This window comes from Mirounga angustirostris, unplaced genomic scaffold, assembly GCF_029215605.1.
Source record: "Mirounga angustirostris isolate CCGP_5_RB_7025 unplaced genomic scaffold, mMirAng1.0.hap1 SCAF_3, whole genome shotgun sequence".
NCBI classification, from domain to species: Eukaryota; Metazoa; Chordata; class Mammalia; order Carnivora; family Phocidae; genus Mirounga; species Mirounga angustirostris.
In genome coordinates this window covers 159,915,857-159,928,982 of record NW_026991711.1, presented here as the reverse complement: position 1 = coordinate 159,928,982, position 13,126 = coordinate 159,915,857, and the positions used below count along the sequence as shown (strand labels likewise).

At 39.9% G+C, this 13,126-nt stretch overlaps 1 protein-coding gene across 2 annotated transcripts in view; it reads left to right on the top strand.

Annotated features, from left to right (window-relative positions):
* The window catches only part of SATB2 (SATB homeobox 2), a 187,900-nt gene that overhangs the window by 78,049 nt on the left and 96,725 nt on the right, over positions 1 to 13,126 (top strand). For both annotated transcript variants that reach the window (XM_064586876.1, XM_045868283.3), the window contains exons 5-6: positions 961 to 1,084; positions 12,608 to 12,710. In XM_064586876.1, coding sequence (XP_064442946.1) covers positions 961 to 1,084; positions 12,608 to 12,710 — 227 coding nt within the window. The remainder of the gene's footprint in view (positions 1 to 960; positions 1,085 to 12,607; positions 12,711 to 13,126) is intronic.

Sequence of the window (13,126 nt, the reverse complement as noted above, 5' to 3'; positions counted from 1 at the left end):
AGTGGTAACCTAGGGGAAGCTTGATAAATCATTAAAAATCTGTGGCCCTTAAAGGGGAACTTTCCACAGCCCCTAATTTAATGGGTTCTCTGTTTAAATGCTTAGCATATACTATTTGAAGAATAAGCACTTCTGCTGTCTTCAGGTTTGTGTTTTGAGGGCTGAGTTCTGTCCCCATGTAGCAGGCTTATCAGGAAGGTGCTGGCACTGGGGATCTTTTTCTTCCCTTCCTGGTGGCCGCCTTAAAGAAGCACACTCTGTGGCCTGCAGAGGTTCTGGAAATGATTTTTTTCAGGTACAGCATCCAGAACAAGTTATGCCTCTAAAGCATCTAGTTCTCTGCAGCGTCTTGTATTGGAAAGTGCCTATGAGTCATAGGATTTAAGAAATGTTGTCCTTTAGTGTAAGGGTTTTGAATTTGCTCATTTTAGAGTATTTGTTCTTTAGTAGGGCCCCAACATCCCCATCCTTGTCCAGGAAGGCTTTAGTGTCCTCTCTTATTTTTGGTTAGGAAAACAACATCTCTGAATTGTTCTAGGAGAGTGAGGAGTGGACCTTCACGCTTTGAATTTGATGGACTGTTTGTCTACATTTAACCTTAGGGATGTCCAATAATTAAACTTGTATTGTGGAAGTTTACAATCATATTGCCATGCCATTTTCATCAACAAACTGGAAAAACCACATTTTAAAATATTAGCAATTCTTCATATCTGAAGTGACTATTTTTCTTAGGCAAGTATGAAAACAAACTTAAAGAAGCCGAATTGGGCTCGGTCCAAGTCCTAGGGAGCAGTTTTTCTCCCTTACCCTCATTCAGGGCCCACATTAGACCCTGAGCTTTAACAGTTTTCCCCCTGCTGGCAGAGGACCCGGGAGTGACTGTCACACTCTGTACCCTCTGCAGCCAGGGCCCTCCGTTAAGGTTTGTGTGTTGTTCATTCTTGCTCTGTTTCCCAGTTGTTCGAAGTTGGAAGACTTGCCTGCGGAGCAGTGGAACCATGCCACAGTCCGCAATGCCTTAAAGGAACTGCTCAAAGAGATGAACCAGAGCACATTAGCCAAAGAATGCCCTCTCTCCCAGGTCAGTATATCCAGATGGGGTTCTGGGGAACCTAGAAAGGCACCGGTGGACTATGTAATAGGAGGGGCCTACACTTTAGGTGGAAAAAATATGGAGGTTTGGTGCTCTTTGTTTTGGAGTAGAAGTTATCACTTACCGAGAGCTTTGATGTAATGGGCAGGTATTAAAACATTTCACATTTGCAATCTTTAACTATGTTAATAACATAATATTTCTCATGTATATCACAGGAGGTAGGTACCAGTGTCTCCATTTTATAGATCAAGAAATCAAGACTCAGAAGCACTTCACCTTCCTAAGCTTACTCAGTAGGCTCAGTGGCAAGTTGAGATCCTAATCCAGATCTCGCCTGCAAAGTCTCAGGCTCCAGACCATTCCTTTACTTATTCAGTGGAATGAGTCAACCATGTCATCTTAATTATTTTTTATTTATTTATTGAGCATTTCCCTTGGCTAGCAAAGAGAGATGATCTTTATATCATACACATTTGTATAAATTTTGCAGTGTATTTGCCATGTGAAAATGCATCATGAGAAAAAGTGATACTCCATTTTTAGTGAACCGATGAGAAACTAAAGCCACAAAAATAAGAGGTAGACAGGATCAAAGGAAGGAACAGAGTAGGAAAGGGCTGCCTTTTCCATTTGTGCTCATGGGCGAGGGACCCACTTTTTCTAATGATGAGGTAATATTTTGGTGGCTCGGGTCAGTGGCTTAGGACTGCTATGACATGAACTCAAGTTGACATTGTTTAAAACTATGAATGGAAATCCATTTCCTGTGTGAGTTGCTACACTTGATTTAAGACAATGGACTAATTACATGTCTGTCAAGTTCAAGGGAAGGTGACAAGAACCATAGAAACTTGATGTGCCCTGAGCTGTGTTCTAGGATAATAGAGTCTTTGGGGGAAGCAGGAAGCCTGGTGGTTAAGAGCATGCATTCTGGAATCAGTTAGATCTGGATTCATGTCCTGGCTTACAGGCCTCTATGACCTCACTTCTATGAGCCTACTTCCTTGTCAGTAAAACCAGGATAGTAATAGTTCTAAGTCATACAATGAGGAGTAAATGAGATAAATCACATAAATTCTTGGCCTGGTGCCTGGCATACAATGATGCTCCATTAATAGTATCAGCTATTAATATTGAGACATGATATTGTTGGTGTGAACTGAATATTTTTTATGTGTGTCGTGGAGCATGTTTTGGACTTTAAGTCCCATGAGATAAAGCATGCTATTAATATTTTTGCTTCCAAATACTCAAGAAGGCATGCACCTGAGTAGTAGGTAGCTAGATAGAAAGGAACACTGGTATCTCTCGACCATCGGTTGTGTTCCTGCTCTTGAGCTTACCGCTTTCACACAGGCCATTTTAGTACCTACGTGTAGGTGAGTATGTAGGTGCCAACACTTGTTGCTAGGATTTTGATTTCTTCCAATGTGATTGCTTATGAAGTTATAAAAATAAGAATTTCAAGTTAATTCTGATTATATACAGAGATTGATAAAGAACAGTTTAGGGAAAAAAATTCAATCATTTGCCCTGAATTTCACAGTCACGATTGTCTCTTGAATTTATGTGGAAATCAAAATGGGCTTCGCTTGGACGTGGACAAGGTCCTAACTGAATATCACCAATTCAGAATTGTATCCAGGGCTATTACAGCCGATGGAAATTTGGTCACAACTGATCTATCATGATGATCAAGTTTAGTTATAACTGTAAAATGTGACTAGAGAGACAGCATGAGTGGAAAGAACCCAGATCAGGAGCTGAGCACCCTGGCTGCCATCTCCCTTCTTTTTTGCTGGATGTGTGATGCTGGGCAAGCTTGTCTACTTCTGGAGCCTTATTGATTTCCTCTGGAAACTGGGCATGACTGTATCCATACATATTTCATATAATTTGCAGGGTTGTCTTGAGGTTTGAATGGGATCACCTTTACCCCTACTATAAAAACCTCCTTCTCCCCCATTTTGTATTCTCATTACTTGCCCCCCCCACCCCTCGGCTGCCCAACCTAAAAAAGTTTCTTCTCCGTCACTCTCAAGTTTGATCCTGTGGATTCTGCTGCCTTCGTATCTGAAATCTTCCCCCTTGCCCTTGCCCTGTTTAGACTTAACTGCCTCATAACTTTAACCTTTCTCCTGTCTCTTGCTTTCCCAGCACCAAGATCTTGCCATTTCCTCCTCTCCCAGCCTCCAGTGACTGCTCCTGCCCAGCCTGAAGGAGGTGCAGACTGTGTAACATGGCCTGTAAGAATTGTTAAGATGATGCTGTCCAGCCTGGTTTCTCACCAGAGCTACCTTTTTCCTTTTACCTGCATCCTCTTTGTGCTCCAGACACATGGAGTTAATTATTTTGGAACATTTGCCATTGCTCAAATGTCACCAAAATATTCCTGAGGGTGAGAGCAACCTAACTAGTACCCTTAGCATTGCAAGTCTAACAATGCAACTTCTTGTGTTATTTTAAAAAATCATGCAAAATTTATATTCTACTCCATATACCTGGTTTTTGATATTTTTAAAATGCCATAAAAATCACTTTACCTGTGAAATTCGCCTTCTGTCCACGTGAGATTGGCCTTCCAGGGAGACACACTATGTTAATCTCTGGCTTTGGTAGCCCCGCATACAATGCTGGTGACTCTTGCTTTTGCATATACGATTTCTCCCAGCTAGCATGCAGTGCTGTCCTCTGTTTGATGAAGTCATCTTGCACATTCCAGCTGGAAAGTCACTGCTGGGGGAGTACCCTGACCTCCTGGTTGAAGCAGTTGCTTCTTCTGCCCTGGGTAGCCTCTCTCCCACACCCCTGTCGTAGTGCGTATCACAGCCTGTTGTCAGTGCCACCTGCCAGTTCTCCTCACTTGATGGGCTGCCCATGTCTTGTTCATCTTCACTTCCTCAGCATTCAGCACCATACATGTCTTGCAAGAAGTTGGTATTCTGATGGAGGAGTTCTCAGCTTAGCCCTATTTAACTTTTGGGTAAATAACTCTTGGCGGGCGGGGGCTGCCCTGTGTATTGCAGGGTATGTAGCAGCATCCCTGGCCTCTACCCACTAGATGCCAGTAGCATGCCACCATCTCCCCTCCCCCCAGTTGTGACAACCAGAATGTCTCCACACATTGCCAAATGTCCTAGGAGGGGAGTAAATCACTCTTGATTGAGAACCACCGCTGTAACGTGTTTAATGAATTAAGTATAAAAATGTTTTAGAAAGTGCTATAAACTGTAAAGTTTTATTATTTTTATGGTGTTCTTGGCAGCCCTAAAATGTTTTGAACTAGAAACAGTGAATACAGTAATTTGGTGGTCGATGCCCAGTGCATTTTCAATCAAATGGGGCACAGTTCTGTTACTTAAATTTGGGGGAGATTTGATTTAGGCTTCTGGTATGCTGTGTGATTATGGAAAATCTTACTGGGATAGTCCTCAGTGAGCATGGACATGTCATATGGGCCCCAGCATTAATCCTACAGCTATTACCCTTAAGCATTCTAGATTATTCACTTCAGTTGCATAGCTGGATTGCATTTCAGTGTGGGGATAAGCCCACATATTTTGTTTGTGGTTGTTATAGAACAGGTACTTGCATTTTTTTTAAGGTTCAACCTACATAATGTGAAAAAGAATGCATTTTTGGTCTGAGAAGGTGAAACAGTACTTCAACACTGTATTCCACAAACATTACTGGAGTCCCAATTAGGAGTCAGGCACTTTGCCATGGGCTGGGGAAGCCATGGGGAAGATGAGAGAGGAGGACAGCTTTCAACCCAGGAAGAAGAATACTACTTACTTCAAAGGGGAAAGTAGCTTATTGGGCTATGTAAGATAAGACTCCGTTCAGGAGTGAAAAAACTGACTGTTTTGAAATAATTCTTCCTTATTATCTCCAAACGAAACCGTACTAGGTATTTCCTCACTCACGTGTGGCGATTGCATAAAGGGAGATGATTCAATGGCCTGTATATATTTTCTCCAACATCCCAGTATTCTACAGTTCAAAAGAGCAGCCTAATTTAAAGGCAGAAGAAAAGAAAAGTGGAAAAGTCCATAAAAGGGCAACAATTGCAGGCTGAGGCATATATATTTAAAGGGAGAGAAGTCATGATTTTGCTATTCTCTGTCTGGCCAGGTACTTGGAAAGTATAGGTTGTATTTGTGTGTCTATGTATTTAGTTTTGATTTCACCTTTCCGAATGTGTTTCAGTGCTGATGGCCTCTTCCCTTTCCTCTGATGTCCCCCTCACATTTCATGTGAGCTTGTTTTTGTTTGAGTCACCACTTCCAACCTCTCCGTCCAGCCATATAGTCTGTGCCAAGCACCCTAAGATACCATATTAGGCATGGGTCTCCTATTAAATAGTCATCTCTAACTAAGTGTTCCAATTTAGAAACATTATGAACATGTCTTTCTGTGGCTTACTTATTTTTACTCAAGGAAGAGTTAAAGACAAAATCCCAGGTCCTCTGGGTTTTGATCTCTTAAAATAAGTAGAGCTAACAGTACCTTCCTTGTCCACCTCATTGGGTATTATGATGATCAAATGGAAAGACTAAAGAGACAGTCTTGTTAACTTAAACTTGCAGTGAACGAACAACTAATTTGCAAAGGCATGCACCTTCCAGTGTTCCCCTGCAACCCCAGTAACAGAACATGTTTTCTGTGACTCTAGATAGGTTTTTTTAAAATTTATTTTTGTGGTAAAAATACATAACATGAAGTTTATCATTCTAACCATATTTAAGTTTATAATTCGGTGGCATTAACTACATTCACAGTGTTGTGCAACCATCACCCCTGTTTATTTCCAAAAACTCTTCATCACCCCAAACAGAAAGTCTACAGCCATTACATAAAAACTCCCCATTCCCCTCTCCCCACCCCCAACCTCAGGTAACCTCTCTTCTATTCTCTGTATGAATTTACTTGTTCTAACTGCCTCAAAAGTAGAATCATAGAATATTTGTCTTTTTATCTGGCTTATTTCATTTAGCATATAGATATATATTTTTTAAGATTTTATTTATTTATTTGAGAGACAGAGAGTGAGCGAGTGAGAGAGAGAGCACAGGAGAGAGAGCATAGAAGCTGGAAGAGAGGCAGAGGGAAAGGGAGAAGCAGGCTCCCCCTGAGCGGAGAGCCGATGTGGGGCTCGATCCCAGGACCCTGGAATCATAACCTGAGCTGAAGGCAGCTGCTTAACCGGCTGAGCTACCCAGGTGCCCCTATAGATATGTTTTTAAAGCAGCTCATGCCCTTAGTGGAGGTTTTATTGCCAAATATTTGAGGAACAAAATGACTGGCAGAGGTTACTGAACCGTGAAAACGTTACTGGATTTCCAGTATGATGGTGATGTGGTGTTTATACAGTCTTTTTAAGACATAGACTGTAGCATAATTATTTCTGTCATCCTGAGCAAGTCTTGCTCATTTGGGGATCCTTAAAAGACCTACTTGAATGTACAATATGCTAAAATAATCGGGCAGTGAACTCAAGTAGCCAGTTGGGTTGGTAGAAGAAACAAATTGACTCTGTGCTCATCTATAGACAAGAGGCTGATCAACTGTGTGGACCAGTGTTGTCTTAACTAGTTGCCAACTGTCTGTTGCATTTTGTCTTAAATTCACGTATGTAGTCGGGATGCCTCCTGTCTCATGTTAACCAGTTGCCAACTGTCCCTTCCAGTTATTTTCACGTGAGTTTGTTTTCGTTCGAGGCCCAACCTCATGACTCTTGTTGAAGGAGGTGTACAGATGACAGCTTGAAAGGAATCCCTAACTGGGTGATTGCCATGAACAGTGGAAATGATTGTGTGGAGGGGAGAGAGCGGACACTCACTGACTCCACATCTTGTGTGTCAGGCCTTGTACACAGATGATCTCTCTGCATCCTTACAGCCTCTGAGACAGGTAGCAACATCCCACTTCCCCAGATGAGGGTGCCACCAGCAGCCCCTTAAGGGAGGAGCTCTCATATGTAGTCCTGTCAGACTCCAAAGCCCAGGGCAAGTGTTTCCTCCAACTAGAATGGCAAAGTTTTCAATTCTTTTTTCCTTTTTTTAAAAGATTTATTTATTTATTTTTTACCACACAAATTTATTTATTTGACAGAGAGAGAGAGAGAGAAAGAGAGAGCACACAAGCAGGCAGAGTAGCAGGGGGAGGCAGAGGGAGAAGTGGGCTTCCTGCCGAACAGGGAGCCCGATGGCAGGCTCGATCCCAGGACCCTGGGATCATGACCCAAGCCGAAGGCAGTTGCTTAACCAACTGAGCCACCCAGGCACCCCGCAAAGTTTTCAGTTCTGATAGTATAGCTGAGAAATGGGGATAGAAAGGCAGAGCAGGAGGCTGCCAACTAACATTAACTGAATTTTTCATGACAAAGTATTTCTCCAGATCAGGTTTTTTCCTTTACTATACTTGATGGACGTATCATTATAATCTCATGTTTAATATGTCATTTAGCATACTGCAAAGCAGAATAAGAAGGCTGAAAATGAGCAAAAAATGCATATATCATTCATTGCCTGCATCATGCTCTCTCCCCCGTAGCCATGGAAAGGGAAGCTACGAGATGCCAGCTTCTCTCTCCACTCAACGCTCTTCTTGCTAAGACAGGGCATTCCTGCTGACAGAACGTGTAACCATTCACTTTGGTTTTAAAATGTTCTTTTTTATAGCAAGTGTATTATGTTATCTGCAGCTTAGCTACTCAGCATAACACTGCTGCTATTCAAACAAATAAATCTCACTAAGCCAAGGAGAATGTGGTAAAGGATATCCAATTATTTTATCTTTCTTTTCTTGGGGAGGAAGAAGGGGTGCTCAGGTCTCTGTCTTTTCAAGTGTATTGTACAAATCATCTTAACCTGTGTTTATTGTTTTGATTTTCCTATTAAAGTTTAAATTGTCTTTAGGTTTCTTAGTTTTCTCTGATCCTAAACTCCTTAATTAACTCCTATAAGGGGCCCAAGGTCACAACTTGATGTTTTGCTTTTGTCACACCTTGTGTCTTCTTTGTCTGAAGAATTGGTTGCAATATTCGCTGTTGAATTTGTACCAGCTGATGGAGGTGGTGGTGAATATTTACTTTATTTCATTAATTAGTTTCCCTTCTTAAGAGACCCATGAAATAATGTGGCCTGGTACTAGGGTCATTTTATGGTGCTTTCTACTGCTATTTGACTTTGGACGAGATGCTTCTTCATTCTGAGCTTCTTGGCCCTCAGTTTGAAAAATGGAGCCGTATCACAGGTGACATCTATTCTTTGAGCTAGTGAAAAACAAACAAGTGAGTTTAAAATTTGTCTCAGGATCCTAAAAAAAAATGTATTTTTAGATAAGGCTATCTATTTAACTATAGTAACTATTAAAACAATACATTTTAGGGCACCTGGGTGGCTCAGATGGTTAAGCGTCTGCCTTTGGCTCAGGTCATGATCCCAGGGTCCTGGGATGGAGTCTTGCATCCGGCTCCTTGCTCAGTGGGGAGTCTGTTTCTCCCTTTCCCTCTGCCTCTTCCCTGGCTTGTTCTCTCTGTCTGTCTCTCTCTCAAATGAATAAATAAAATCTTTTAAAAAAAATGCAGTTTATTGTTTAAACAATATATATTTAAAACAGTATAATATTCTCTTGCAATTTGGCTTGGTGCAAATTTAAATCAGCTAGTAAATTTTGAAGTAACTGATTCTGGTATATTTTAAATCCTCAAATACATTATAATTCTTTTAATATTATTATCATTATTATTTTAAATAACTTTCAAATATAACTGGCAAACTAGGCGTCAGAGTGACTGCAAATGAGGAAATCTGGATTTTATTCCTCATTGAAAATCTTCATATTTAAGATTTAATGATTAATTACAAATGAGTCTGAAATTTGTAACCCTAAAATATCTAACCCTAAATTAGACTGTTATGTTCTCATAGCCCGAGTTTGAACCACCAGGCCTCACTAGAACACTCTGGACAGATACACTCTGTAGTTGGGAAGATATTTTAAACCTTTCTATTTATTTTAACACATAATACTTTTCATAGCATAGCTTTGTCTACAGTTACTATTGTTGTGGTGTTTATGGCTGTGACTAAGTACCTGAAGGGTCTGTCTGATTGCCCAGTGCATGCATGCCTTCCCCTTTCCTTGTCACAGCCCACCACCATGCCATTAAGCTTGCTTCATAAATGCAAAGTCGTTTTCATATGAGCCTCAGTAAAACGTAATCCCTTCAAGTGTTAAAAATAACAGCATGCATCTCTTTTGGGTTATTGGTATCAGCTTTGTTTTATACAACATGGATGTTCAGGAGTTGGTTGCATTCTGGATTGAAAAAGTCCGCTCAAATCTTTGTTCATTTGTAAAAAAGATGTGGAGATCTTAAAAGTCCAATAGCGTGGTTGCTCTAGAATTACTGGAAAACATAAAAGAGCAATATAAAGTACAAAACTATATACATACTTTAAAAAAGCAGTAAATGGAAATTAGGGTTTTTTTTGGCAGAGTGGTTGGTGGGAGAGATTTTAATCATTACTCATCCTATTTTTGCAGCAACTGTATCTCATCAGGTCTAAGATGCTGTTGATTGTAAGATGCATCCCAATTTCAGTGACATTAAAGTATTTTAAATATGTGGCTGTAGAATGGATGAAATGTGGTAAATGCAGATTCTCTGTGCCCCAGGACCTCTGGGAAACTTTATACCATGTAGAGCAAAAGTCAATATGTGCTGGGTCTGTATTAGCTCCTTTTAATTTTGTTTATAGGGAAGTAAGTTTTGATTTTTTAAAAACAAATTGACACTAACATTTAGATGACCTTGTGTATCTGTCCAGAGTGTTCTAGTGAGGCCTGGTGGTTCAAACTTGGGCTATGAGAATATAACAGTCTAATTTAGGGTTAGAGAATACTCATGTTTGAAACTGGAATAATAAGACATAACGTGATCTTTCATCTGAAATATGCCCCTGATGTACCTCTTCTGTTTTTCAAGCTCTCTGAAGATGAATTATGAAAATTCTTATCAGTAGAACTAGTTTGAGTGTCAACTATATGTAAAGACCTGCAGGTAATTAATATGAATAAAATGTGCCACAAACTCAAAGAGACCTTTGAGTGACTAAAGATTCTCATTATCTAGGAAATTTTCTTTATCTGCTGCCTAATTCCTTTGCTCAACTCATAGTTTAAATCTATCCCTCCCCCACCCCCATCATGGTCAGTAGTGATAGAAACTCATTTATAATAATCTGTGGAAGAGAACAAATCTGATTGAGTCTCTGCATAGCCAACTTCTTTTTTAAATGAGTTGTGTGAACCTGATTCTAGTATAGGATCTGGTGATGGAGACCATGGAAGCCAAGATACTAACTACCTTGCCCCATAGATTGACACTGGCTTTGTGCAGGGTCAGTGAAGACACATCTGGAGCAAGGACAAAATAAGTAAGGCTAGAGAATGAGGGAAAGGTGGATTATCTGGGGCCACAATGATATGGGTTGGTGGCCTGGTCTTATGGACGAGGAAGAGTTGCCAGACAGCTCCAGGTAGTAATTGAGACACTTTGCATTTTAGTCTGCCTCCCAGACCAACTTTGCAATAGGAGGCTTACCTTGGTTTCCTGTCATGGCTATCTATCCTGTGCCTCTCCAGAGGGTAACATGCATACAGACAACATACAGAGATGACAAGTACATTTGCAATTATTCGTATACACCAGCATAGCTGGTGCATCTATTATTAGGCCACTTTCATGTTAAAATTTTCATTATTATGACATTTCAATTTGGCATTTTAAAATTTCATCTCTGTCCCTTTTCATCTGTTATATTTGAGTGACTCAGATGTCCCACATCAGAAGTGAGTTAGACATGGTGGGGGGGGGGGGGGGATGAAACAGACACAGTCACTGTCCTCAAGGGTTTCACAGATTAAGACAAAGAGAAAAACTCAGCCCAGAGAGGGAACTAGCCCCGCTAGCCAAGAGACTTCTTTACTTCTTTGTTAGTAACACACAAAGCAGAACCCTGCCTCAGGAAGATTAGGATTCCACTGATCCTCTAAGGCAGTAGGTAAGGTTCTGGAAGTTCTGTGATACACTCAGGTGATACTGGCTCTTTGTGTTCCCAGGGCTGTGTTCAGATCCTCAGATTAAAAAGGTTCTTCTTACTATTTCCCCATAGAGACCAGAATTGTCATTTAGAGATCAGCAACTGGGGTAGGTTAGCCATCTGCTCTGTAGAAAGGGCCAAAGAGGTTTCTGTGAATTGAATTAGGATTCCCCTCCCCCACCAGCACTGCATAGTGATTTTTGAAAAAGAGGGACTCTATGGGCTCAGTGAGGGAACTGTTTTAAATGGGAGTCTATGCAGTACTGTTTGCTGGTGTTTGAACCTCTTGGTAAATAACTTGCTGTTGCCTTGATTTATTATCTTTTTTATCTTGACTACTTTGGAAAATACCATTAGAAGTTTTGAGATTTTGCACAGCTGCTCCATCCATATCTGGAGATACCTTTTTGAAGAAAGGTGAGATTTCAAGGCAAGATATAAAACCGTACGGAGGTTATTTGGATCTCTCGAGTTTATGTCCATTTGTTCTTAGACAGAATTTGCTGAAATAAAGATCTCTGTATAAATCTGTGACTGTATTATCATAGTCAATTCAGGTATATAAGTTAACATCTGTTACAAATGTTGGTCCAAACATGCCATATTGACTGAAAACATACCTGTAGGAAATTTCATTCAAGGTGTGCAATTATAATTTAATTTTTTAGTGGTAAGTCAGGTTATGCTCTTCTCTTTCCTTTTCATCCCATTTACAAACAAATCAGCCAAAGCGTAGAGCTAAAGAGGAAGAAGGGATGAAGAGCAAGAACGAATCATGTACTTAAGCACTCAGAAAGTTTTAGCTTGGATTCATTTTTGGTTGAAACACAGTACAAGTGTTATGTTTAGTTTCCCCTGCTCTAAAATAGCACTGTTAATTTTTTCATTTGGTGAATTTTCACACAAGTGCTAATCACACGTTTCTATAAATTATATTAATTTAACTTATTTCCCTAAATGTTGTTCTGCAGTGTGTAGCACGGATGTTCTCAGATTCTTGGCTGTGTAAGCTTGTTGCAGTTGGAAGCAGAACAGAAACATCTGAAAGGCATTATTTGAATTACCGATGCTGGAGCATCTGATCTCACCTTTTACTCTGGTTCCTAAATCACAACTGTTCTTTCCCTTTGTATCTAATCTGTATGTCCTGCCTCCTCCATCTTTGACATTGCCCCAAGGTTGGTTTTTTGGAGAAAACACTGTCATCATACAAGTAGAAGTTAAAGAAAGAGTAAATTTAGGTAATCGTATTTGATGTTTGATAGTTTAGTTTGTAGGAGGATGACTACTTCAGATTTAAAAGACAACGGAGATCGGTGTGGGTGATACTTCTTATCCCTAGAAAGGAGTACTCGTTTATGAAAAATGTAACTATTATTTTTTTTTTTCTTTTCAGAGTATGATTTCATCCATTGTAAATAGCACATATTATGCCAACGTGTCAGCAACCAAGTGCCAGGAGTTTGGGAGATGGTATAAGAAGTACAAGAAGATTAAAGGTAAACTGACGTTTTTGTTTTTAAAGCCTATTTTTAGTGTCTTAGGGCAATTAATTTTTGGTTCTTTGGAGTTTATGCTAATTTTAGGTATACATTTTTATAGAATTATATACAATTTTTACAAAGGTAAGATTCTTAATATTTCCATCAGGAGATCCTAATTAGCTCCCTTAAAACTAAGATGGTATTAGAACTAAAGTAAAATTTGTAGCATAATACATGAAGTTTATCGTCTTCACAAGAGATGCATGTGAAGGCCAAGATTTTTAGAAATACTTGAAGTGGTTTATTTCAGATAGGCATGTCTATTTAAAAAGCTCAATCAATGAATCACTGGAAATTTAAAAGCAGTCATTGTAGGTTAAATCAGCCCTTATAGTTCAAGTACCAGTTAACAAATTAGAATGACTGCTTGC